Raw genomic sequence first — 27,787 nt, 5'->3', positions numbered from 1 at the left:
CACTTCCCGGCGGCGGCCGCTGCGATTGGCGGCGCGCGTGGCTGGTGGGGGGGAACCGGCCCCCTGCGTCCCGGGTCCCGCCCTCGGGCTCCGCTCAAGAGGCCTTGCGGCCGCGGCGGGCTGCGGGGCGCGGAGGGGTGAGTGCTCCGGGGTGCAGAGGGTGCGGGCTGCGGGGCTGGGGTGCGTGCCCTGGGGCGCCGGGGGTGCGGGCTGCGGGGTTCCCGGGGGGGAGGGTGCGTGCCCTGGGGCGCCGGGGGTGAGTGCTCCGGGCTGCAGGGGGGTGCTGGCTGCGGGGCTGGGGTGTGTGTGCCCTGAGGAGCCGGGGGTGAGTGCTCCGGGCTGCAGGGGGGTGCTGGCTGCGGGGCTGGGGTGCGTGCCCTGGGGCGCCGGGGGTGAGGGCTGCGGGTGCGTGCCCTGGGGCGCTGCGGGTGCGAGGTTCCCGGTGAGGAGGGTGCGTGCCCTGGGGCGACGCGGGTGAGTGCTCCGGGCTGCAGGGGGGTGCTGGCTGCGGGGCTGGGGTGTGTGTGCCCTGGGGAGCCGGGGGTGAGTGCTCCGGGCTGCAGGGGGGTGCTGGCTGCGGGGCTGGGGTGCGTGCCCTGGGGCGCTGCGGGTGCGGGCTGCGGGGTTCCCGGGGGGTAGGGTGCGTGCCCTGGGGCGACGCGGGTGAGTGCTCCGGGCTGCAGGGGGATGCTGGCTGCGGGGCTGGGGTGTGTGTGCCCTGAGGAGCCGGGGGTGAGTGCTCCGGGCTGCAGGGGGGTGCTGGCTGCGGGGCTGGGGTGCGTGCCCTGGGGCGCCGGGGGTGAGTGCTGCGGGCTGCGAGGTGCGTGCCCTGGGGCGCTGCGGGTGCGGGCTGCGGGGTTCCCGGGGGGGTAGGGTGCGTGCCCTGGGGCGCCGGGGGTGAGTGCTCCGGGCTGCAGGGGGGTGCTGGCTGCGGGGCTGGGGTTTGTGTGCCCTGGGGAGCCGGGGGTGAGTGCTGCGGGGCGCCTGGGGGTGCGTGCCCTGGGGCGCCGGGGGGTGCGGGCTGCGGGGCGCCAGGGGTGAGTGCCCTGGGGCGCCGGGGCTGAGTGCTCCGGGGTGCAGGGGGTTGCTGGCTGCGGGGCTGGGGTGTGTGTGCCCTGGGGCGCCGGGGGGTGCGTGCCCTGGGGCGCCAGGGGTGAGTGCTGCGGGGCGCCTGGGGGTGCGTGCCCTGGGGCGCCGGGGGTGCGGGGCGCCGGGGGTGAGGGCTGCGGGCTGTGGGGCTCCGTATTGCCCTGGCCCTGGGGGCGCCCCCCGCCCGAGCTGAATCTCTGCGCCCCGGGCCGGCCGGGATCTAACGGTGCTCGCCCAGGTGTCGGCCCAGGTGGGAGGGAAGCCGGGCGTGGGCGCAGCGAGTGTAAACGGAGCCGAGCTACTGCCGGGCGGTGGACTGGGTCCTGACCACACCGTTACCTGGGACCTTGGGGCCGACCCCTGTCTCGTGTTCCAGCACCTGCGCCGCGCACCTGCTGTGTCCAGGGCGCCCCCGAAGATCCAGGGGTTCTAAGTGACTCAGATGCCGCCGAGGGAGGGCCGGGGTGAAACAGGGCCGAGCCTTGCTCGCCTGTTACGGTGTAGAAAGAAGGGAGATTAAAGTTGCTAAGAAAACCCGGAAAAACAAACAGAATCCAGCCTGGAAGGGAGCTTTGTCTTGCTCTAAACTTCTCAGTCATCATCCTTCCCAGGACCAGTTGACTACTTGGTTGAAAAGCTGGCTTAATGGGATGGCAGGAAAAGTGAGCAGAGGGACGCGTGCAGTTGAGAGCCCTTAGCTGTTACCCTCCTGCAGCTTCTCCGCAGATGCTCCGGGCTCTGTAGGTTAGCATCCGGTGGAAGGCGTCTGCTGCCACGGAATTCTTTAGTTGTGGACATAACCTTTCTTTCTTCCTTTCAATCTCTTCCCTGCTCCCTAGTAAAAAAAAAATGGACTTTGGGGTGGTTGAATTTATGATAAAAGGTGGCCTGGGAGGTGGCCTTCCCAACCACCACAATAAAACAGTTGTGGGTAATTGCCAAGGGAGCCTCTCTGCCAGTGCAGACTCAAGGTTACATTCCTTTCTTTCTGGATGCACAGTGTGCTCCGTGGCTTGGAGAAGTAACTGCAGCATCAACAGGACTTGCACTGGCAGGATTTGCACGACAGTCTCTAGAGAACGTCTCTAAGGTTGGTGGAATACTCAGATAAACCGCCCTAGTGTATGGATGTACAACGGCGACACTTTAAACCAACGGTTCCATAACTTTTGCCGTACGTGTGCTCCCATGAAACCCTTGGTAAATTCAGCATAGTGAACCTGTCCAGCTCCCTCAAAACATTCCTTGTAGCCCCTTGTAATCCTTTCTTCTCGCTCCTTTTCTTCTCAGGCAGCGGAGATCTGCTTTCCATCAATAGAGATTATGTTGCATTTTCCAGAGTTTTATATAAATGGAATCATATGTATTTATTCCTTCTTTTTTTTTTTTTTTTTAGGTCTGGCTTTCATTCACATAATTGTTTTGAGATTCATCCATGCTATTGTGTGTTCACTCCTTTTATTGCTGAGTAGTAGATATATTCATATGTGTGTGTGTGTGTGTGTATATATATATATATATATATATCCACCCATTTGGGGCATTTGGGTTTTTCTAGTTTTTGTGTATTATACACAGGCTCTTATAAACATGTTTGTACAAGTCTTTGTATGGATATACATGCACACACCTTTTTTTTGAGTGAATATATTTTTAAAAGCGAAGGACGCTTTGGCTGCAGCTCCAGTTTTGCCTCTAACCATCCAGGTTCCTGGGGGGACTCTCTTCACTTTGCATTTAACATTCAGCCCCAAGGTCTTTGCTGTGCTGTGATTTTGCACCATCCCTGGTGGGAACTAGATCATCTTTGTGGGTGGTTGCAAGGTCTCAGCAGGGGAGAGGGATTGGTCTTCTATCCTGTTTCTCTTCCAGGCTCTCGTTCATTCCAGTCTTTTCCTTGGATGACATATCTGTTTTATTTACTTTTAAAAACATATTATCATACATTATAATGTGTAGTTGACACAGTGTTGACACAATGTTACATTAGCTTCAGGTACACAACATAGTGGTTCAACACCTTTGGACTTCATGCTGTACTCAGAGTGTAGCTACCATCTAGAACCATGTAACTCTCTTCCAAAACCATCGGCTCTATCCCCTGTGCTGTGCCTTTCATTCCCAAGACCTATTCCTCCCATAACTACAAGCCTGTAGCTCCCACTGCCCTTCACCCATTTTGCCCACCCCCTACCCCTATGCCATCAGTTCTCTGCATTTATGGGTTTGTTTCTGATTTTTGTGTATTCTTCTTCTTCTTCTTCTTTTTTTTTTAGATTGCACATACAGGTGGCATCATACAGTATTTGTCTTTCTCAGTCTTGCTTATTTCACTTAGCATAATATTTGAGTGACAAATTTGAATCCTGACGTGTAATTTTGTGTGGGAACAGAAACAGTAGAAGGCAGAACTGATACTGGACTTGAAAATGTTTAAATCACAATTAGAAGGGAAAAGGTGGGAGGCTAACAGGCGCTGGAATTCTGTGGCTCTTCCCTATTTTCAGCCTATTGTCTTCTAAGTCCCCTCTTCTGTTATTTCTTAGGAACAACTGGTTGAACCTTGTGGTGAGAGAGTGAGTGGGTGTGCTGGGCTCCGAAGGTCACATGTTAACTGGTGAAGGCAGGTGGGGGAGTTTCCTAGTAAAAAAGTGATTCCTTATTTTTTGGTTTCCCTATATGGCTGGAGTCTTTTGTATCGTATTTGCCCTTAACCTGATGTTTACCTGCCCTAAACCTGGTTCAGAACTTTTTATGGAAGCATTAATCTACCAACATAAGCTGTGTAGTGAAATTCAGACAAATAACTGCAGACTATTTTGTGCAGAATGAAAATGCAGCTCCTGGGATTGGTGATCTGTTTGGTCCTTGGGACCCTGCGTTCTGAGGCCCTCAAAGGGAAGCTGGCATCCTTGGATCCTGAAACGAAGATGAACGTGGTAAGTTTCTCAGAGTCTCAAAGCAAAGAGGCTTTTAAAATGCAGCAATGACAGATGTGCACTATTTTCTGTGATTCAGTTATGTGGGCTACATGAAGCTACAGACTAATCTCTTTATATGTCATTGTGCTTTTCATGTTCTCTGAACCTTAGATTTCGTTTGCTGCCTTTCCCACCAGGTAATGTGCGTTTCATGAATTGCACTTAACTGGTAAAACTACATGCTTCTTGATGGGATAAATGACATTTTTATAAATTCATTTCATCTTTAAGTCTCACTGCATTTATTGAAAGAATGATAAAAATGTATCAAAACTTTGCAAGAATGTGCTACCAAGTGCTACTTTTATAATACACTGGACAAGGAGTGTGATTAGCAATGCCCAGGGAATACAGTTCAAGACAAAGATCAACATATCTGAAAAAAAAATTGTTAGACCAAATAAGCAAATATAATTTGTTGAGTAATTGACACAGTTCAGAGTTATTAATCTTAAGTAAACAGTAAAATCTGGAAATACCTCACTTAGACATAAAATATTGGGAAAATACAAGTGACTAAAGAAAATACTTTATTTTTTTATTATTATTATGTTTTTTTAAAGAACAAGCATGGTGGGGAGGAGCATAGGGAGAAGGAGAGAGAGAATCTTAAGCAGGTTCCATGCACTGTAAGGAGCCTGATGCGGAGCTCGATCTCATGACCCTGAAATCATGCCCTGAGCTTGAATCAAGAGTTGGACACTTAACTGAGCCACCCAGGCGCCCCAAGAATAGCTACTTTGAAGCAGATGATGCAGTGACCTCAGTGAAGAATCCAGGCAAGCTCAGAGGCAGATAAATCCATAGTGAGTCAAGAGAATATAACCTGATATATCAGGGTCTTAAGGCCAAGTGTTATTTCTCGTCCCCAATTTTTTCTTTCATTCCTCTCCCTCCTCTAAAATTTTTATTCTGTAAAAATGACGCAATAAATTCTTTCAAATACTTGTGATAGAGAGGATAGTGAGCACTTACATTAAATCGAGATGCTTGAATTATCCACACCCACTGAGCTCCTGATTGACAGTTGGCTCCATGGGTTGTTCCTTATGGAGAAGTGAATTTGATCATAACTTCCTATTTTTCATCTCTTATTCTTCAGCTCCACCTTACTATCGTGTATTTTATTACTGTCTCTTGTTAGCATTATTTTATTAGGTCATTGATAAAAATGGGTTAATGAGATACTTTGTTTCCCAGGACAGGCCCTCTTAAAATAAGGGTAGTGGTAGATGGCTGTATTAGCTGACATATTTAGAAAAGAAAGAAGTGTGTGTCTCCCTGTGGAGCCAAGATGGAAACAGAGAGGTCGAAAGCCGTGGTGAATTAGACACGTTTGGTGTAGAACATGCTAGAATGTTGAAACCAAGGTTAATCAAACACCTGTGAGCAGAACACATGGATAAAACGTGCGGAGGCTCCCCCCTGTTTGGGTGGTGCTTCTGGAGAGAGCACAGTAGGAGTTCAGGGACAATCGATGGCTTAAAGCCTGAAGAATGCCCACACTTTGTCTTCCCCTCAACCTGTTCAGGTGGGAGAGCGTGTCAGCTTCTGTCCACAGACTTTCCAATATTCTTTTTCTCTCTAGAGTGAAATTATCTCTCACTGGGGATTCCCTAGTGAGGAGCACTTCATCGAGACGGAAGATGGATATATTCTTTGCCTCCACCGAATCCCTCACGGGAGAAACGGCCGTTCTGAAGGTATGGGCCTTTTCTCTGGTGAGAGAGCAGGGCTCTGCGAAGTACTCGCACTGCTGGTATTTGGCTGGTTTTGGTATCAGTGACCAAGTTGAGTTTTAACTTCAAAGCATTGAAATGTTATTTTTAGGTCAAAGTACTAAAAGTACTAAAAGTACTAAAAAGTACTAAAAGCGTTACAAACAGAAAATGTTAGAGCATAAGGCACGTCTGGAGAAATGACTGAATTGGGATCAGATCCTTAGTCTGATACATGTTTAACAATTTCAAGTAGTCTGTCTAGAAATTCATTAATCTGAATCAGAAACCACAGTTTTGCTATGGGAAGATACATACCTATCTTCAAAGCTTTAAGGACTTTCATGTATTACTAGCGAGAGTGGAACAAGACCACACGACAAGCAATTTAACAGCATCTGTCAAAATCACAAATGTATTCAACATCCTCCGACTCAAAAATTCTATTTCTGGAAATGAATCTTACAAACAAACTTGCACACATACAAGGTTATGTACAACTGAAGTATTCGTCTTCTACCGGAAGACTAGAAACAGCCCAAATGCCCATTATTAGGGCATCTGTCAAGTAAGTCATGGTATAGCTAAGCATGTATAGCTGTGCGATTCTATAGACTCGAACAGTGAAGGGACGCCTGGGGGGCTCCGGGGTTGGGCGTCTGCCTTCGGCTCAGGGCGTGACCCCGGGGTCCCGGGATCGAGTCCCGCGTCGGGCTCCCCTGCATGGAGCCTGCTTCTCCCTCTGCCTGGGTCTCTGCCTCCCTCTCTGTGTCTCTCATGAATAAATAAATAAAAACTTAAAAAAAAAAAAAAAGAACAGTGAAGTATTCTATGTATTTTATGGAAAGATTTCCAAGATATTAAGTAAAAAATTCAAGAATCAAAAGAATGTGTGTTACAGTCCACCTTTTGTATTAAAATGGAAGCAGGGAAAAATAATAATTATGTTCATATCTGTTTCTAAAGATATTTTTTTAGAGGTGAAGAAATCAGAGATTTGGGAAGGATACATACACACCTGGGGGAGTCCAACAACGAGACAGCAGGGAGGGATTTCACTGTATGGCTTTTTATTTCCTTTAAGTTTTGAACTATGTGAATACATTGCCTATTCAACAATTTAATTTTCAAACAGCAAAAGCTATCTACGTAATCCTCAAAACCTTTCATTAATAAGGTGCTTCCTTATGACAAAGAGAGCAGAGATTTCAGCACGTCCTCCAACAAAACTGACCTTTGAATCTTTTTTTTTTTTTAATTTTTATTTATTTATGATAGTCACACAGAGAGAGAGAGAGAGGGGCAGAGACACAGGCAGAGGGAGAAGCAGGTTCCATGCACCGGGAGCCCGACGTGGGACTCGATCCTGGGTCTCCAGGATCGCGCCCTGGGCCAAAGGCAGGCGCTAAACTGCTGAGCCACCCAGGGATCCCTCATTAAGCTTCCTTCTTGTAAGTATGTTGCAAAAAATGAGTAGTGAGCTATGCTGAGGGCTTCTATTTTTTTTTTCTGCTCAAAACACACAAAAATGTATACTTATTCCCGAGTGAACATAGGATCGTACTTTCCTTGCTGTTTGTTTCTTTGTTTGTTTTTTGTTTTTTTTTAGTAAACCCTTTGCTTTCAGATCCCATATAAAAAAAGACTGCACTGATATCATATCTCTTAAGGTTAGTTGACCAATTAGTAATGTGAATCTCTGCTAAAAGAAGCTCCATGAAAACAGGCCTAGACAATGCACCCCCTCTGTTCTGTGGATGTGCCCCCAGGCTTGGGTCTCACGCAGCATTAGAGCTGATAGATAGTGAGGGCTGCCCACCATGCGGGTGGGCAGCACCACTCCTGCAGCTGGAGCGCTGTGCTCTGCCAGGAGAGGAAAGTGAGCACCGGTCTCAGTTGGCTCCCTGGTGGCAGGAAGGGGTCATGAGTTCAGCGCTAGGTCTGTGTCAGCTGGCAGAGGCGCTGGTGCTTTTGCCTCTGCATCTTGGATTCTTCACCAGCAGAAACAGTTGATTGGCTGGATGATCCCATAACTCCCTTTTAGTCTTGCTCACTTGGGTCCTGTGGCTTCTAGTCTAAAGTCTTTGGTGGTGGTGGTGGTGGTGGTGGTGGTTGGCAGGCATGCGTGCTGTGGGGCCATGGATACCCTTGGTCCTCGGAATGGGGAACGCACAGGACCCTAGGACCCCGAGCTCATGACCTGAGCCAAAGGCAGATGCTTCACTGACTGAGCCCCCCCAGGCAGCCCCATACACCTTCTCTGTAGTAAAATAGAACAGAACCCTGTGTACACACGTATGACACACATTTGTAGAGGGTTTTTGGACTCAGTAAAGAATGTACTGGTGTAGACAATCATTTGCCTGTCTGGCCAATGTCCTACCAGTCAGTCAGTGTGGAAAGCTCTCAGTGGCCTGTGGAGCGTCTGTGTGTGCTTCTCGGTGTTAAGCCAACTTCTCTGTCAAGTGTTGAGCTACCCCTGCCCTGCACTTGCTCCAAAAGGGAATTGAAATTAGGAAACCCATCTTTAGAAGGGAAGTGGTTCTGTTTTCACGTGCTCAACCTAATTTCAGAAAGTCACGGGACGCCAGCACTGGAAGGATGTCAACGTCCTGTGTGAACCCGGGATCTGGAGAGTTTGCATTTTAAACTTACTTCCTGGTGGATTCCAAGGCCCTTGCATTCTGGAACCTGTGTTCTAGGTGAACACCCTCATTTTACTGGGTGATACAGAAAGAAACTGCTTTGAGGCAAAGAGTAGTGGCCCAGCCAGTCTGACTCCAGAGACAGTGCTCTTTGAACTAGAGAACGCAACCTTAAGTCATAAGTATGGGGCAAGTGGATCCCATGATGATTAGGTGATTTCTTTTCTTTGACTAAAACCAGGAAATGCATATTGTCTTGCCTAAAATAGAACAGCGACCACAACAAGGCAGACCTGTTGCTTAATTGGGAAATACGTTCCCTGTAACGCAATTGCCCAACAAAGCGCCAGGAGTGGATTGGTTTATCTGATACAGGTACCTCATGAGTACCTGTTGATGGTGGCATGATGGCCCCATGAGCCAAGCGGTGGGACTGTGGGAGATGAGTAGTTGTCTTCAGGTGTTTTGAACTTCCCCTTGGCCGAGACGCCTCAGGGCTGGCCTCTGGAGCTTTTGAAGTCCTCACTGAAAAGTCACAGTCAGGCTTGTGAATTGGATCTTTGGACAGAAGGGCCATTGACTGTGTTTGCCTTTGATTATTTTAGGGTTCTGATTATTTCTGGATTTTCTGTTCTTCTGTGCAATCGCTAACTGAGCAGTCTGAGGAAACGCTGTGCCCCAGCGAGCTCCCCGAAGGCCCCAACAGGCTGAGATGTAATTCCTGGCCCCTCAGCTACACTGGGCACAGGCAGGGTCTTTAATCAATGCCCGGCTCGTCGGCTCTGGCCAGCTGAAAGCACGCCCAGGTGTGCTCGGCTCCAACGGCACGTGGGGTAGGCGACTGTGTTCAGACCTTGGCCTCACGGAGCTGCGCAGGCCGGTTCCAGCCTTGCACGTGCTGTCTGTGTGCAGGCTGGGGCTGCAGCAGTCGGGGTGGAAAGCAGAGTGTCCCGCCGGCAGCCGTGCCTCCTGCAGTTCCCCGTCTTCCTCCTGGTTCGCCCTCCCTCTGTCCTGTCCCCCGCGTCACCTCTCCGGGAGGATTCCCCAGCCGCTCATTCTGAGCCCTCCAGTTTCCCTCCCAGCACCGACGGCGGGAAGACCAAGGTCATAACGTGTTCCGATGCTCACGGGGTCTGTGATTTCCATCCTCACTAGACCGTACACTCTCTGAGGCCGAGGATTCTTCGGACTATTCAGTTGTCCCTCCAGCCAAGGCTTCAGTCTCTCCAAGAGGCCTTCCAGCCTGGGCCCTCCTGGGACGCGGTGGAGCAGGGCACGAGGGCCAAGGCCACGCAGGTGAAGGAGTCCGTGCTCCGGAGCTCGCGCATAGCCACAGATGCCCGTGGAAAGTGCACGGCTTGGAGCCTTTCCTGGGGCTAGGCCAGGTGCTCCCCATGGATCAGGAGGTGGATTCTCGTGCAACCCTTACCTCTGTTACAGGTGAGGGGACCAGGGTTTATGGGGCTCGATTGGTTTGCCTGTGGTGAGGCAGCTGGTTGACATGGCTTAGGACTGAGCTCCTACCCACTCCGCCCTGGGGACAAGGCGATGTCCCCAGATAAAGCCACAGTATGGGAGGTGCTCTGTTCAGGTGACCTGTGCACCAGCTTCTGTCGTGGAAGTTCCTGGCCCTGACTGCTTTGGAGATAAACCCCTCCTTCTTCTTTTCTCCAGTGTGACTGTGTTATGACCACGGCTTCCCCCTGGTACTACTTGCTGAGAGTGCTCTGGGCTGTGTTTTGAGGCCGACTCTTCAAATTCACTCAGTAGCCCTCTGCTCTGGATAAGTGGAGGTCTGCTCTTCATAGTTCTTAACAAGGAGGCTCTAGAACCGCCTCCAGGAACCTGTGGGATGTCAGCCCGGGATCTCCACGTGTGGCCTCTCTCTGGGCATTTAGGCAGTACGGTCCTCTCTGGGCCAGGCTGGTGCAGCAGAGGGAGAACCTGCGCCCCGTTGGGTGAGGGCCCCTTGAACGCAGCTGTGGGCGGGCGGCATCCGGAGAGCTGAGGCAGCCTGTCGAAAATAACTACTTCCAGGCCTGTCCCTGGAGTTCCTAAATCAGGATTTAGTTCCCTAAATCAGGAGCTGGGCCTGAAAGGTGTATGTTTTTGAAGTGCTCCAGCCGGTTGCGTATCTTTTGATACGCAGCCAGCTTTGGGAAGTAGCGTGCTCGGCTTGCGTTGAAGTGGTTGGGTACAAATGGAGTACTTGTAAGCACACCTCTTGTCCCCTACCACTTTGCTTTTTAATGCCGATTTTGTTGGAGCAGTGGTTAAAGCGGGGACTTTGGAATGAGGAGAGCTCGGCTCCCGCTGGGTGAGTGTGCTAGCACAGGTCACGTAACCTCCCTCTATCTCCAGGCATCTGTTGTTTTTATCACGGGGGTGGATCGTCACATTCTCTCATAACAGCACAATCCATGTGGAACACAGTGCCGGACCCATAATCAGGAGCTGTTATGAAAATACTAGTGATAACCACAAATTAACCAGATGCCAGAATGCCTGCTACGGTTTGGGAGTTTTTTGTGATCGGAGTCCTGCCTTAGGGATGGTTTGAACCATCCCTGGACTTTGGGCTCGTGCACTATTGAGGGCCTGCCTTGCTGGGGCTCCAGGTCTCTTGAATTGTCCAGTCCTAGGGATGATTGCAGGGACTCTAAAGCGAGGGGCGATCCTGACTTTGCCTTACCCGGTGCGACATGGTGGCAGTGTGTGCACCTCAAGCAAGTCCTTGATGCCATTTTGTCTAGAATCTGCCTTGGCAGAAGGAGCAGGAGGCCGGGGAAGCCCTCGTGTGACTCAGAGCCCACCTTCTGAGCTATTCTGGAAGGTTTTAGGTTGTGCAGACTCCTTCCAAACCAGCGAGGAGCCAGGCCTGTTTCTTCTTTAGGTCCTGGAGACGTACGGCCCGCCTGTGTCCTGGTCCGGGATTGCTGGCTCTACGACCCCACACAGATTCCTTAGCCATACTGTGGCTTGATACCTCACACTCCTCCTGTCTGACGGTTCTGGAGGTCAGAGGTCCTAAGACCAAGGCGTTGGCAGGGCTGCGTTCCTTCTGGAGGTTCTAGGGGAGAATCTGTTTTCTTGTCTCTTCTAGCATCTCGAAGCTGCCCACATTCCTTGGCTTCTGGTCCCATCCCCTACCTTCAAAGCCAACAGCGAAGCATCTTCCACCTCCCTCTCCCTCTCTGTCTAGTCCTCCTGCCCCCCTCTTAGAAAGACCCTTGTGGTTACATGGACTTGCCAGCTAATCCAGGCTGATATTCCCATCTCAATATTTTTTTTAAAAAAAGTTTTATTTATTCATGAGAGACACACACAAAGAGAGAGGCAGAGACCCAGGCAGAGGGAGAAGCAGGCTCCATGCAGGGAGCCCGACCTGGGACTCGATCCCGGGACCCCGGGGTCACACCCTGGGCCGAGGGTAAAGGCTCCACCACTGAGCCCCCTGGGTGCCCCACTAGAGCGATACTCCTTTTCCAGCAAATGCTCAAGTCCTTGATTGATAGTGGGATGGGGAAGAATGACATGATCCCTTCCCTCCTCTCGCCTGACAGGAGCGGGGGAGGGATGCCGGCGGGCACGCGGGCAGGCCCATCTCCATGGCCCTGTCATTTCTGGGTGCCCTCCTGCAGCCGCCGAATGCCAGGGGGAGGAGACAAGCTTGTCAGCATCTCTGTGCCACCTCTGTGCCACCCCAGGCCAGGCTTGGTTAATGTTTTGTCTGCCGATGACCGATTGTGTTTAACAGAATCATGGGTGCCAGAAGCCCATGAGGGCCCTTTGGTTCTAGAAAGAAAGGAAGGTGGCCCAGCCTGGAAGGACGTGCACCCCACAGGGTCCTTCATGTCTCCGGGTCACACAAGGCACCGACCTTGACCACCGGCCCCCACCCCTCCTGGCATCTGACCTCAGGGAGCATCCGCGTGTGCTCTGGGGTCCCGGCTGGCTGCAGCCTGGGGCGCCCTGTCGGTTCTACGAATCCAGGAACCCTTTTCTTCGCCAGAACCCCCCGTGCGGCCATCTGTGTCTCCCTCCCTGGCTAAAGTGTCCCTGCCTCTGGCTGCATGACTTTTTTTCCTGTGGGCTTTCCTGAGGGGGCCTGGCCTGGAAGGTGACTGTGTGTCTGTTCCTGGGCCACAGTGGAGCGCCCCGGGGGAGGGCGTGTGCGTTGCCCACCTCTGTCTCCCACGTTTAGCCCAGCGTCTGAGGTAGTGTAGGTACCGGGAAAGGTTTATGCAAAATACGTGTTTTCAGTCACTTCTCTTTTTTTAAAAAAAGATTTTATTTATTCATTTAAGAGAGAGACAGAGAGCGCACAGCAGGGGGGTAGAGGCAGAGGCAGAGGGAGAAGCAGACACCCCGCTGAGCAGGGAGCCAGACTCGATCCCAGGACCCTGGATCATGATCTGAGCCGAAGGCAGATACTTCACTGACTGGGCCCCCCTGGGTGCCCCTTGAGTCCCAGCTTGATGGGTTTGGGCTTCTAGCGCTCTTCTTGTCCAGCAGGCTCAGTAGAAATTCTGCAGATGCGTGGCTAGGACCGAGCAGCCCAGCATCGCCGTCAGGCCATGTGTCACCCCCTGCCCCGGTGGCAGCTCCTTTCCTCACCTCACTCCCACGAGGTAGGCTGGGGTCCCGAGCACATGCTGCCCTGACGTGTGCCCCTTCTCGGCTTTGCATTTGCCCTTCCCAGAGAGCCTCGGGGGCTTCTCGCCGCCCGTGGGATCCAGGGATTTACTGGTGGTGGTTTAAGAGTTTCCTGGTGTATCGTCAACTTGCCAATTCCTACATTTCTCCTTTGCAGCTCCTCGGTGAGGGAGGGAAGTGAAGTACAGAGCCCCCGGGGACCTGTGGCTGCTGGCCCCCTGCAGGCCTCGGCCCCGGCCTGGCTGCACCCCCCAGGGAGGCCATGCCTGCCTCCCCCGAGGTGGCCCAGTGCAGAGGCCGCTTCTCGGCCAGGGGTCACCAGGCTCCTGGAGCACCTGACTCTGCGTTCCCCCGGGGAGGCGGCCCCCTGCAGACCGTGCTTCTGTGTGACCGCGGATGTCACAGGCAGGTGCACCCCTCGGAACAAGGCAGTCCAGGCCGGTCATGCCTGAGTGCGGCCAGTGTCTCCTCGATCAGCCTGACTTGCTGGCCTTTTAAGGTCAAGTCTTACTCCTCCCAGCGTGGCCCAGAGCACCTTTGATGGAGGCGAGTGTCTCACTGTGCGGAAAGAACACGTTAGCGGCAGCGTGTGGCTTCCAGGGGCCTGTCACACGGGCTGCCCCATTACCCTGAGCCATGATGCCTCTTGTCGCTGTCGCTGCACACAGGGCAGCCCTGCTGACGAGCAACTGTTGTTTAAAACCTATCACGTGCACTAAAATTTATTTACTGTATTTATTTTATTTTTTTAATTATTTGGGAGCGTGAGAGAGAGAGAGAGAGAGCAAGAGTGGAAGTCAGGGAGGGGCAAAGGGGGAGAGAGAAGCAGATGCCCTGCTGAGCAGAGAGCCCGACGCAGGACTCGATCCCAGGACCCTGCGATCATGACCTGAGCCAAAGGCAGACGCTTCACCAACTGGGGGGAGCCCCCCAGGAATCCCTTTATGATGATTCTTATTTCCGCCGCCGGATTATGATCTTCACTAACGGTGAGGAGCTGGCCTCTCAGATGCCATAGATGCCCTGGCCCTTGTACGTGGAGCTTTCTGAGCTGGGTCACCCTGGTAACGTGGCACCAAAATGAGCATTGACCTCCAAGGAGTGCTCATAACGCTGCCCCAGTCCTGTCTGTTTTGCCCTCTATTCTCTCCGTGACGGTGGGAGGTCACGGACGGGTCCCCGCTGTGTGTCATGAGGTCAGAGGAGTTGCGTCGGGCCCTTGCCGGGCAGGGCGTCCCGTTGCCTTTACAGACGCAGCACCCACGCGGTGCCCGTGCTGGAAGCGCTTGGACGCTGCCCCCGGAGCTGCCTGGAGAGCCCACCTTGCTTCAGAGGGACAGTCACCACCCAAATCCGTATTTGGACATAAACAAAAATAAACATTCGTCCAGACAGATCTTTCTTCCCTTTTTCCCTCGCTGCTTCACGCTCCTCCCGCTTCCTGCGCGTCGTCGCTGCCCTGCTGTCGTCCAGAGTAGCCTGTTGTCTTGTGCTTTGCCTTCTTTCCCCACCTTCCAGGCCGCGTCATAAGCTTCCAGGCTGCCACGGTCCTTGTCGTCGCTGGTGGCAATAAATAATTGGACTACTTAACAGTTAGCTTCCCCCGCCCCCCAGGGCCAGACAAGCTCATTCATTTCTGTTGACAGTTGTTTATGGAGTGGAGACCCAGACTGCCCGGGTGACGGTAGTGAGCCGAGTGCGTCGGACGCTCCTGCGTGCCAGGCACTTCGCTGAGAGCTCTTCCAGGAGCATCCCGTAGCTCGCTGCCCGCTGGCCCTCGTGAGGCACGTCCTACATCTCCCTGCTGCGGGGGACCGTTAGGATGGCAGATGCTGAAGGACCCTGCGCGGGGCAGCACGTCCCAGGTTGGAGGGACAGCCTTGAGCCTGGGCGTGTCTGTCTCCAACACTCATGGTCAATATGACGTCAGCTCTGTGAGGGCGAATTGTTTCCCCCCTGCTACGTCCCCAGTGCTGGGAGTGCCTGGCACATAGTTGGTGCTCAATACGTGTTTGGTCAACGAATGACTAAATGGTCTTAACATGATGTCAGCAGCCAGAGGTCACGTTTCTCTGGCTCCCGAGTCTTTGTTTTTCCACTACGTCACCGTATAGGTGAGCAAAAAAAAAAAAAAAAGTAGATAAAAGAACGTGTGTAGGGATCCCTGGGTGGCGCAGCGGTTTGGCGCCTGCCTTTGGCCCAGGGCGCGATCCTGGAGACCCGGGATCCAATCCCACATCGGGCTCCCTGCATGGAGCCTGCTTCTCCCTCTGCCTATGTCCCTGCCTCTCTCTCTGTGTGACTATCATGAATAAATAAATAAAATCTTTAAAAAAAAAAAAAAAGAACGTGTGTATATAAGTTTAGGAATTTGTGTGCATATTTTTCTGTCTTTCGATTTATTTTGTCAGGATACATTGTAAGAAATGCAATTACTGGACAAATAGGTTACAGAAGCATTTCACGAGGTCTTAAGAATGTATTAACATTTTTTATGGTGAAGTGAATGTGTCTTGTTGCTAGCTACACAAAATCCTCTGTTTTTGCTGTGACTTTGCCAGCAGCACTTAAAAAGATGTTCTTTACTGACGTTGTATAGGAGTACGTTGTTACCTTGACATTTTAATTTGTTTTTGAGTCACTGTTTGGGATCTTTTATGAATTATCTGCTCATCACGATCTCACGTTTGCTTTACAGCTGGGTGGTCCCCCGCCTAAACACGAGTGTTTTCCAGGTCCTAAGACAGTGGTGTTCCTGCAGCATGGCCTGCTGGCAGATGCTAGTAACTGGGTCACCAACCTGCCCAACAGCAGCCTGGGCTTCATCCTGGCCGACGCCGGTTTTGACGTGTGGCTGGGGAACAGCAGGGGCAACACCTGGTCCCGGAAGCACAAGACCCTCTCCATAGACCAAGATGAGTTCTGGGCTTTCAGGTGTGTGAGTTGCTCTGCTTCCTTAGCACCCTTCAGGCAGGCACTCTGGGGAGGCAGATCGACAGGGAACTCAGGGCGGTAGGAGAGGTTGTAAAAGGTTGTTAAAGGGTGAAAACCTACTGAGGAATTTAGTAAATCACAGCAAGTTGAATTACAAGCAAATAATTACGTTTGAGACTTAGATCCGGTTACGATGTTTAGTTATTTTGGCAGTCCGGGTCGTGTGGGAGCTGCTGGGTGACTCGTGTCCTATGACCTTCTTCCTTCCTCCATAAACATGCGCTGCTTTTCTATTTCCAGAAATTGTCCTCTCCTCTCTGTTACTTCTGGCTCTGCCTATTACTCATGGCGTGACATGTCAGTAATGTTTTTTTGTAAAACGGGGCTAATAAATGCCTAACTCACGAGGTCATCGAGAGAATCAAAGGAGAGGATACAGGGGAGAGCCTGGCGCAGGCGGGTGGTAAAGTCTGCACGCGCATCTCCGGATGACAAGCGGCACACGCGCGGGCCCACGGCTGTGTCCTGCTACCTGGTGTTAGAGAAGGTCAGGGCTGTGGACTCCTCCAGGCTTGTTTCCCATTTGAAAATCCGTAGTTACCTAAGGACAGGAAACGCGAGCGTGGGAGTTTTTACCAAAGGGCCAAGCAAGGATATACTTGTTGTCACACCATTTGTAGTGGTGAAAAGGCCGAAACTATCAATGCCCATCAGAAGTGGATGGACAAGGTGAGTGTTGTGTGTCTACACAATGGATGGCCAGCGGCCACACAGCAGCATGGATGTAGCCAGACGTGCTGTTTGGCCACACTTACGGGAAAATTCAAGAATTAGGGGCACCTGGGTGGCTCGGCATCTTAAAAAAAGAATGGGTTAAGCTAATTTATGGCACGAGAGATGAAGGCAGTGGTGACCCTTGGGAGGCACAGTTAGAAGGCGGCCCGCACCGCCCTGTTAACACATTCTGTGCTCGGTGCTACTCTTCCCGGCTGGGCTCAGCTTGCGGGCACCATCACATCGCAGCCTTACTGTGCGTGTGTGCACTTGTGTTTGCATGTGGTGTCCTCACAAGAGTGTTCCTTTTTTGGATTCCAGTTATGATGAAATGGCAAATTATGACCTACCAGCTTCAATCAACTTCATCCTGAATAAAACAGGCCAAAAGCAAGTGTATTACGTGGGTCACTCTCAAGGCACCACGCTAGGTATGTGATAAAGACGAGAGCTTGATGGAATGTCTTAGTCCGGTTTGCATTTGTTGCTGAAAGTGAAATATGGAAAAAAAAATAACGTTAGTTCAAATTGAGATGTGTGTTTTTGTTTTAATGCCAAGCAGAAATAACGAATAGGAGAAGGGCAGAGAATGTGGGTACTACCTCATGTTCTCTGGAAATGCAGACTTTTGTATCGAGAGATACGTTAGAGCTAGAACATTCTAAGCACATAAGTTCCTTTTGAGTCTTTGGTGACTGATCTGAGGGCCGCGGTAAACGTTCCCTGGGGCTGGTGGTGGGGCTGCCTGTTGGGGAGAGTCTTTCCCAGGCTCGGCTTAGCTGACCGAGGGGGAGCTTCTGGACCTCGTCCAGCGCGTACGCAGGCTCAGAACTGAATCAGCTGCACACGTCCTGGCTTCACTCAGCACCCTCCTGGTTTGCGGGTCCTGCCCCGGGGGCCGTGCTGCTGCTGCAGGGCCCCAGGGCTGCCGCGCAGCCTTGCCGGCCCCAGAGGAAGTCCCGCAAGAGGGAATTCCAAGTATCTTCCTTCTGTTCCCACAGGTTTTATAGCATTTTCACAGATCCCCGAGCTGGCCGCAAAAGTCAAAATGTTTTTTGCCCTGGCTCCTGTGGCTTCGATCCAGTTCTCTACCAGCCCTCTCAGCAGACTAGGAGAATTGCCAGAATTTCTCCTGAAGGTACGTGGACTCCCCCAACCCCAAACCCTCTTGCCCCACAAACTTCCTTTTCAGACCTGAAGAATTGGCCCTTAGAGGGAGAATCTGCGCCTTCCCCCCGGTACGTCTCGCTGTCGATGGAACAGTGGGGCTTCTCGCCATGGTGTTTCTGTCCCCGTCACCCCTGCTTCCAGGTCCTAGGGGGTCAGGGAAGGCGGGTCACTAATGCTGCAGGGGCATTGTCTTCTCACAGGTCACTTGTCAGTGCCGCTGGCCACCCACCACACAAAGGGAGCCCAAGGGAACCCTTAAGCAGCTAGAGTTGCTCTTGATGCTGCGTGGGGAGTCCAGGGAGCCTGTGCCTGGGAGGAGGAGGCAGGTGCTGCTCCCACATGCTGGCTCCTGGCCCCGAGGTCAAGGCCCAAAGACACTGTTCCTATTGCATGTCATAGCCTGACCCCAAACACAAGCCAGTAACCGCCTGAGGCTCAACCCAGGAGCTCTGTGAGCCCCCCAAGCTCTGTCCAAGGACGAAGCAGTTTTCAGGAGGAGGAGTTGAGAGCCAGCAGAGGCCAGATGGCCCATTACTCATGCACCCGATGTGCTTCCCGTGTGATACATTTATACACACGCACAGGGAATGCTGCAGACTGTACTCTGGTCTCGGAAGCCGACCATCACATAAGATGGATCCTCTGCCCCCGTGACCAGAAGTGCACGTAACGTGTGGCCCCCTCTAACCAGACTCGGGTCATAGAAGCTTCAGGTTTCATTACAAACAATTCAGAGATTGCAAATAAAGCGCCCTTCCATTCGTTACCCAGGTCCTCTCACTCCTTAGAGTTGAACAAGGTGCTCAGGGTGGGGCCTTTTCCTATAGACCTTGGGTGTGGATTTATTTTTTATTTTTATTATTTTTTAAAGATTTATTTATTTATGATAGACATAGAAAGAGGCAGAGACACAGGCAGAGGGAGAAGCAGGCTCCACGCAGGGAGCCCGATGCAGGACTCGATCCCGGGACTCCAGGATCGCGCCCTGGGCCAAAGGCAGACGCTCCACCACTGAGCCCCCCAGGGATCCCCTGGGTGTGGATTTAAATACACACACAGATCCTGAGAGAAATTCAGTGTTTTAACGCTGACGGTGGCCGACTTAGGTATATATTGCTCTGCGGGTCGTGGCTTCCACTTGGAGAGCTGTCATGCGACCGCATAAAACACCGTCCCGTTCTAACCACGGGGGAGGGAGTACCCCCTTAGCAGGAATTACCGCTTACTTTTTCTTTATTTGTCTTTTGAAATCCAGATAACTAAAACTAAGGGCTTTTTCCTACCTTTTTCTTCTTCTTCTTTTTTAAATTTAAATTCAATTAAGTAGCATAGAGTGTATTATTAGTTTCAGGGGTAGAGTTCAGCGATTCATCACTTGCACATAACACCCAGTGCTCATCACGTCCCAGGAACTGCCGCCTACGTAGCCAGACTCCCGTGGTAGATGCTGAGGTTGTTGCTTATGTGCCGTGGCCGCGCCCCTGTACCTTCTTCCCGAAGAACTGAAGTGGCTCTGTCATAGGAGCATCTCTGATTTCATGTAATCCTTGGAGGTTGTGATCTAATAGCTTTGTAAAGGTAGACCCCCCACTTCCCGCCTTGGAGGCGGTGCCTCGTTAAGTCTGCAGAGGGCCCTGGAGATCTGCAATTTCACAGAGCACCCCATAGGACCCTACTGTAGACTAAACAGCCTGGTCCTCGGGAGTCCCTGTCCCAGACAGCGGTGTTTTCTGATATCCTGGGACAGTGACAGAATAGGAAAAATAAATGTTCCTAAAACCTCTCAATTAGCAGCTGTGGGAAATCTGGGTTGCCTCCACGGAAGTTCAGTGCCCTCACTCTCAGAACACGATGATGTAAGTTAGGAAGACTTCAGGATTGACCTGAGCAGGCCTGTAAGTGTACATAAGGTGAATTTTTCTTTTTTGGAACACACTGTCCTGCTTTGACGTAGTTGCCGGTGGAGCATGCCACAGTGACGTTCGGTTAGCAGTTTTAAAGTTCAAGGTCAAAAAAATAAAAAATAAAAAAAGATAAAGTTCAAGGCCAGCGTCACCACCCCATCTGTCCAAAGGAGAACGTGGCGTATTGCACCCCATGTCAGGGATGCCCTGTCTCCGTGGTTTTAGTAAAGAACCTCAAAATCTCTTTGTCACATGTGACCGTCACGTAGACTTAAAGCCAGTTTTGCATACTGATGCCTCTTCCTGCAGCGTCCTGCTCTGCACATGCTTCTCGCTCCCCCCCAGCCAGTCATCATGCAGCTAGTCAGGAGAAGAGGCAACCCGAGGGGACCCAGAGGCCATCCTGTAGAAGACGGGTCCGGTAGAGCTCACGGGCTCTGCGCACGGGGACAGAACTTGCCCGAAGTAGGGCTGAATGTGGCCCGTGTGGTGTAACAACTTCAAATCAGTCACACCCTTTAAAAAGCATATCTAACGCTGAAATCTCAATAATTGATTATTTTGGGGGGCGGGGAAGTGTTGTGTACCCCAAAGCGGTTGCACCCTTAGGCTGGGTTAAGCTTTCCGGTTCAGAACGTCACCCAGGCAGCGTGGCATTTCACATTCGCCGTTTCACACGCTGCGCTTTCGTGCCGCCGCCGCGGGTCTGTTAGGCCTGTGAGGAGGACCCTGCCTCGTGCCTCGCCCCCCGCTTCCGGCGGCTTGCTCGGCTCTCCTTGGCTTGTAAGAGCCTCTCTCCCGTTTCTGCCTTCATCTCCGCATGTGTGAGCACCCCCTGCGTGTCTGTCTCTACCCAGAGTCCTCCTTTCTGTAAGGACCCTGGTCCTACCACGTGGGGGCCGCGCTGCTCACCTCATCTTCCCTTGACAGCCTCTGTAAGGGCCTGACTCTAGTAAGGTCACATGCCGAGATACTGGGAATTAGGGCTTCCACATACCTTTTTTTTTTTCTTCCTGGGATGGAGGAACACGGCCTTGGTAGGCATTTGAACTTTTCACCCCTGCTCGTCCCTCCGTGGGGTAGGCATCTGCAGAAGTATAAATCCTAGGGGGACAAATTTGGGTGCAACGTAAGGAAGATGCTTTTCCTGTTTCGCATTGCACCCGTACGTGAAGATCTTTGGGGGCATAGTGATTGCCCCAGAGATCCTTGAGCACAGACTCAGCGGCCATTGGTCAGGGCTTGTGGAGACAGGAGTCGGCACACTTGGTCTCTAAAGGGCCCCGTAGGACGTGTTGTTGGCTTTGTGGGTCACATGGCCTCTGTCGTAACAACTGAACTCTGCCCCTTTAGTGTGAAAACAGCCAGAGACAAAGCAGAAGAAAATGAGTGCACCTGTGTGCCAATAAAACTTTATTAACGAATAGGCAGCGCCGGTGGAGGAAGAAGGAGGAGCTATTGTTTAGTGGGAACGGAGTTTTCGCTTGAGATGTTGGGAGAGCTCTGGAGAGGAGTAGTGGTGTGGGTTGCACAATAATGTGTGTCCTAATGCCCCTGAACTGAACACTTAAAAAATGGTTAGAATGGTAAAATTTTGTGTTCCTCATGCTCTATCACAATGAAAAAGCATGAAAAGAAAAACACAACAGGCAGTGGGCAGGAATCGGCTCACTGGCCAGTAGAATTTATATGGATTTTATATGGATGTATGTGTCCTACGTGAGATACGTTGTTGACCAGCCTTGGTTTCGACTTTCTTGGAAGTCACTACCAGCTCGGCAGTCAATGAGAGTTCTTGGGGATGGCCCTGGGAAGAGTGATCATTAATGCCCCTTCCTTTTCTTTTTCTTTTTTTTTTTTTTTTTTTAATTTTTACTTATTTATTCATGAGAGACACAAGCAGCGGGGGAAACGGACTCCATTCCAGGACGCTGGAGTCACGACCTGAGCAGAAGGCAGAGGCTCAACCCCTGGGCCACCCACACATCCCATTGCCCCTTCCTGCTGTACAAAGTCTGCTGTTTGTTAACTTATTTGGTTTTTCTGCCTCTTTTCCTCACTGGAGACTTTAAGTCCACGTCTCTAACATCTGCTTTTGCCCTAGTAAACCTATCGTGTATGTATGCTGGTGTGACCGTCCGCCGGTTGCCATTCGCCTTCTCGGGTCTCATGTGGGGACACTTGGCGTGCGTCTCCGCTTCGGAGGTGGGGCTTGTAGGCCAGAATGAAATGCTGAGATATTCTTGGGTTTCTTTTTATTTTATAGGACTTACTCGGGTCCAAAGAATTTCTCCCCCAGAGTATGCTTCTGAAGTGGCTGAGCGCACACTTTTGCTCTCACGTCATTCTGAAGGAGCTCTGTGGAAATGCTGTTTTTGTTGTCTGCGGATTTAACGAGAAGAACTTAAACATGGTATGTGTGTTTATGATCACACTTGCTTGAGCTTTCAGTGAGTTTATCTTGTGTGTGAACATGTGTATGTGCTGGAGGATGTGAGAGAAGCATGAAATGACCTCGCTGAAGACGCACGGGATTCACTTTGGCAGGTGCCTGGGGATGCTGTCTGCTGGTCTCAGGCCTGCTGTGGGCAACTTCCTGCTGAGTGAGGAGACTTGTCGTAGTTTAAGTCCTGATAATTATATTCATTCTAGTGATCTGTTTCTTTTGAAACAATATGGTTAAGTGTATTTAAATTTGTGTGTGTGTGTGTCTATGTGTGCACACATTTCTTTACTTATTTTATAAGATGTAGATCTTTGGTCAGCAATATGCTGGTACTTCTAATGCTTTTTTTAAAAAGATTTTATGTATTTTGAGGGAGAGTGAGAGAGAGTTTGAGCATGCACAGGGGCAGGGGCAGAGGCAGAGGGAGAAGCAGGATCCCCCCGAGCAGGCAGACGCTTACCCGGTTGAGCCATGCGGGCGCCTCAGTGCTGGTATTTCTAAATATATTTGTCATTTGTAATGTTGCATTTTGAAAACAGGCTTTAAAATTCTAGAATGAAGACTCCAGGGAATTCTTTTAAGTGATATTAATTTTTCTTGTTCCCAATGACAAAAGCAAGGTCTGAAGAAAATGGAAATGACCCGTAACCTCAACCCACGCAGCCCTACAGTTAGTTACCGTGTCGCTCTGCTTCCTTCCTACGTATTCTGCGTGTGTGTGGTTGTACGTCTTTTTATAGGACGTATTTGTAGTCAGAGAACTAGAACTTTTTTCCTTGCTCTTCGTCTCATATATTTGAGATTGTGGCTCCGAAGTGCAAAACATGATTCTTACCCGTGCCTCCTGAATGCCGTGTCCTTTACTTATTTCAGTGTATTTATTTTGCAGTCTAGAGTGCCTGTGTATATATCACACTCTCCTGCTGGAACTTCTGTGCAAAACATCTTGCACTGGGCTCAGGTAGGTGTTCTGGGGGCGCGCCGGGGTTTGCCCACCATCCCAAGCCCTTCCTGCCCCCCACAAAGCCGGTCCGCTTCCAGAGTGGCGCTGGTTTCCTGCCCCCGTGTCCTGGGTTCCTGGCATTGTGCTACTGTACTGCTTGCAAGTTCACCCAGCAGCTATCAGGCTTGACCTTTTTCCCCTGCCCTCCCCTCCCCCCGTCAGTTTTTCACAGAGTCCTAGATTTATCTTATTTCTGTGTTGTTCCACAAAGCAAGATTTTGGAGCAGCTTTGAGAGGGAGGCTGCAACGTCAGCACTAACCCATGAACACAGTGGATAAACCAGAGCTAAACCAGTCATCGCATCAATGGGAACCACTTGCTTTTAAAATGCAGTTTTGATTGTCTTGTCCTGTACCAGAAAGCAATGCATGTTCATTCCAGAAAATTCAGAAATCATGTATAGGAAAAAAATAATAATGCTCTTATGATAGAAATAATAGTTGTAGGAAGAGGCTGATTAATTAATTAGATGGCTTATATTATTTTCTTCTACTTATTCTTTCATAACTTGCTTTTTTTCCCACCTAACAGTATTATCAGGGACTTATTTCTACCTTAGGACATATTTTTGTAGGAATTTCCTTCCTAATCTTTTTTTTTTTTTTTAAGATTTTATTTATTTATTTGAAAGAGGGAGAGAGGGGGAGGGACAGAGAGAGAAGCAGACTCCCTGCTGAGTAGGGGGCCAGCCCCGTGTGGGGCTCCATCCCAGGACCCTGAAGTCACCACCTGAGCCCAAGGCAGATTCTTGATTAGCCTACTGGGACACCCAGGTGTCTCTATAACTTCTTTTTAAATATGAACTACTCACCATTTAAGCTCCAAACCAAGATGCTGTAGGTGCCTTGGAGACTACACTGGGTAGTCACCATTTGCATCTGAGTTGCCCCTTTTAACAAAATATTGTTTAAAAAAAGTAAGGGGAGTTGGGCTCACGGTAGGCTGTTGGGTTGGCTATAATCAAGGCTTCTAAAAGTGGATATGTAGAAACTATGATGGGGATGATAAATAAATATATTAATTCACAGATTAGTAGATGTAGAACATAGTATTTATAGTAATCCACATGAGTACGTTAATATATGATCAGTATTTTATGCTAATATGAATATATTAATCCTTGTACATTTTAATCCCTATGTAAGTCTTAATATGTATATTATATGTAATATGCATTTCTTTCCCAAATAAGGTAGTTAACTCTTTGAAAATGTTTAAGATTCAAATTTCAGTAAACAGCATAAAGTTTATCTCATGAGTATAGTCATCGATCCAGTCATTCACAGCACTGTGTAGCTGCTTTAGTGTGTCATAGGGTAGCTACATTCCAACCAAAATGAAATTCTTGTATTATTTATTTTATTGAAGTGTAGTTGATGCACAATGTTACATTGGTCTCAGGTGTACGGCACAGCGATTCGACGAGTCTTCGGGTCATGCTGTGCTCCCACGGGCGTAGCCACCATCTGTCACCACACAGCACCGTTACAGTACCAGTGCCATTTAATTAATTTATGTAAAGATGTTATTATTTATTTAGAACTATTTAGAGTAGGGGAAGGGGATGGAGGGAGAAAGGGAGAGAATCTCAAGCAGATTCTATGCTGAGCACAGACCCTGATGTGGGGCTCGATCTCATGGCCCTGAGATCATGACCCGAGCCGAAACCAAGAAGCAGACACTCAACTGACTGAGCCACCCAGATGCCCCCCCCCATGCGGTTTTATTTTATTTTATTTCATATCATTTCATTTTATTTATTTATTTATTTATTTATTTATTTATTTATTTATTTATTTATTTATATTTTTTATTTTTTGCAGTTTTATTTTAAATTACAGTTTGGAAATAAAGAGTAAATCTGGGGTCAGCATAAAATGGACTTCTGGGGATACAGCTAACTCTAGCAACCTGTGACGCTTTCTCAAACTTCTGTGTCAGATAACATTTTCCCTCAAATTATCTTTTTTTTTTTTTTTTCAAATTATCTTCTTTTTAGTTTATTAAATACCAGAAGTTCCAAGCCTTTGACTGGGGAAGCTGTGCCAGGAATTATTTCCATTACAATCAGGTAAGGGCTTCAAAAGTCTTTAGAATTAAACCTGGCTCTGAAAAACCACCAGTGGAGCCAGCTGGAGTCACCCCTCTGGGCTGGGTGGGGGGTGGGTGCTTGGGTGCTGGGGGAGATGTGAGGGAGACCTGAATAGACGGTGGCAGTTTCTCTCCATCTTCTGGAACAACCTGAGCCTTGTGGTGGGTGGTGTGGTCTGGGCCTCCCATCCTGGTCCTTTCCGCTGGCTCTGTAACAACTGTCACCACCTCACATCATTCAGCGTGACCAGGAACACGGACTCTAGGGTCAGGGAACCCTCAGTCTGCTCCCTGGCAGCTGGCCGGGCTGCACAGCCTAAGCCTTTTCTTCCACATACACAGAAACAGACCATTTTCTGAGTGCCGAGTGCTCTAAAGCCTGAGGCACGTGGCCCATATTTTTCCTGTTTAGTTCTCATGCTGCCCGTGTGGCAGGTGCGCTGGCTGTTATCATTCTGGAAGGTAAGGGAACTGAGCTGGGCAGAGTTCCTATGACCTGTGTGGAACCCCAGAGGGAGAGGTAGTCAGAGTAGGGTATAGGACGGCCCCGCCCAACCACCCAGGCTCCAGGGCTTCGCATCCGCTGCCCAGAGACCAGCACCTTCCTCTGGGGCCGAAGCACTGAAGCACCTGCCATGGTGTCCGGCACGGGGCAGGGGGCGATAGCTGGCAGTTACTAGGGTTACAGGTCTGTGCTCGGGGTTAGGTTTCTTTTTGCTCCGATAGTAGTGACTTCAAAAGTGAGCTGAGAGCCATTGTCAGAACTTCGTCTTCCACTGTCCCATCACACTTACTAATCGGTATCGAATGAGGATTGCTTGTGTTTTTGAAAAGTGAAACAACAGCAAAGCCTTCTGTTGGTTTTACTGCAGACCTACCCTCCCCCTTACAAGGTGAAGAACATGCTCGTGCCCACCGCCGTCTGGAGCGGTGGCAACGACTTGCTGGCGGATGTCGACGACGTCGGCATTTTGCTGCCCCAGATCACCCACCTGGTGTACAACAAGCTCATCCCTGACTGGCAGCATCTGGACTTTATCTGGGGCTTGGATGCTCCTTGGCGGCTCTACAATGAAATAGTGAACCTAATGAGGAAGTATCTGTGAGAGCCACGCTGGAGAAACTGTCACCGGTTCGGGTGACGAGTCACGTTTAAATTTGTTGGCTTAATTTCTCTAAAATCATTGTCTTTCCCAGGCCTTTTAAATTTTTTGTATCCCATCGAGTGATGACTGAAGTTGCTCAGGTCTCTCCGGGATCAGAAACATGCTAGCTTACTTTCTCTTGTTGTGGCCTGTGTAAAGCTCGTGTCTCAAACATGGTGCAGCCTCTTTAAAGCTACCACTGACTTGCAAAAGGTCCTAACTGTCGTGTATATCCTTACAATTTAAAATACACAATACTGCCTTTTTACCTTGCACAAGACACACATGCTGAGTATGTGATGGGGTTTGAAAGCTGTGAGGTTCGTTGGCAAATAACCGGACTTTTGATTTGAAAACGGTCAGGATGTACCCAGTTCTTATCTCTTTGCCTCAAAGGGCTGCTCAGTCCAGTGGCCTTGGAGTCACCGGGGAGCTAAGTGACACCCTCATGTTCTCATGCAGTCGGTGCAGAGCTGGGCCAGTCGTAAAGATTCTATAATGAATTTTAGCCAACAACCATGATTCTCCTTATTTAGCAAATGTTTAAATTGCTCAGACCAAACAAAACAATTGGCTGGAATCTTCAGACAATAAATTCTACTCATTAACACGACCCCCCAACACCCTATATTTTACATGGCCTGAGTACAGGCAAGCCTCCGTAGTCAGGAACCCCTCATCGTGCAGCAGGCCAGAAATCCACTGGTGTGAGAAGACAAGTGGACCAGGAGGGAGCCCCAGTCTCCTCTGTGGGGTTAGCGTCTGCTAGGCCGGCCGCTGTGACTCGGTGCTTGGGTGTTGGAGGCAGGAGCCCAGGGCTGCCCGGGAGGAGTGTCCTAACCATTTTCACCCAAGAGAAATGTGACATGAATGTTTTCAGATTAATGCTCAGGGATTCTTCCCGTGTCTTTAGTTTCGTACGTGTCCGTGCTGTCAATGCTCCTGACCCCACTCCTAGTTCACGAAGCCCTTACTCACCTGCCTTCCTTGCTGCGCCATGTCCTTGCAATACGAACAGATGGACAGAAGGACAACCGATAGGTTTTTCTGGTTCAGCTCTTTTGGCTGCGATAATAAATGATGCTTGGTACTGGCTGATGTGTGCAGGCAGCACGATACCACTTTGTAACACTGAAAAGGTCTTGTTGGAACTTTGCAATAAAACTCAGTAGCTTCATGGACCTGAGGGGCTGTGTGTATGTATGTGTGTTTTTTTTTTTTTTTTTTACA

General features: G+C 50.3%; 1 protein-coding gene across 3 annotated transcripts; it reads left to right on the top strand.

The window, feature by feature from the left end:
• Nucleotides 1–27,743, top strand: LIPA (lipase A, lysosomal acid type). 3 transcript variants are annotated; one of them, XM_038576080.1, is made up of 12 exons: nucleotides 72–137; nucleotides 2,090–2,179; nucleotides 3,636–3,716; nucleotides 3,917–4,028; nucleotides 5,659–5,773; nucleotides 15,825–16,023; nucleotides 17,119–17,228; nucleotides 17,799–17,935; nucleotides 22,138–22,284; nucleotides 23,207–23,278; nucleotides 25,321–25,392; nucleotides 26,285–27,743. In XM_038576080.1, exons 3-12 carry the CDS (start codon nucleotides 3,697–3,699, stop codon nucleotides 26,516–26,518), a joined length of 1,218 nt encoding a protein of 405 aa, XP_038432008.1. In that variant the 5' UTR covers nucleotides 72–137; nucleotides 2,090–2,179; nucleotides 3,636–3,696; the 3' UTR covers nucleotides 26,519–27,743. The 3 variants fall into 3 exon arrangements, with proteins under 3 accessions (XP_038432010.1, XP_038432009.1, XP_038432008.1); XM_038576081.1 differs by lacking the exon at nucleotides 3,636–3,716 and having other exon boundaries at nucleotides 69–137; XM_038576082.1 differs by lacking the exons at nucleotides 2,090–2,179; nucleotides 3,636–3,716 and having other exon boundaries at nucleotides 1–137.
• Nucleotides 27,744–27,787: the final 44 nt, after the last annotated feature.

Source organism: Canis lupus, chromosome 26 (assembly GCF_011100685.1).
Source record: "Canis lupus familiaris isolate Mischka breed German Shepherd chromosome 26, alternate assembly UU_Cfam_GSD_1.0, whole genome shotgun sequence".
Lineage (NCBI taxonomy): Eukaryota > Metazoa > Chordata > Mammalia > Carnivora > Canidae > Canis > Canis lupus.
Note: the sequence above shows the minus strand (reverse complement) of the source record. Positions and strands in the feature narration are given on the sequence as shown.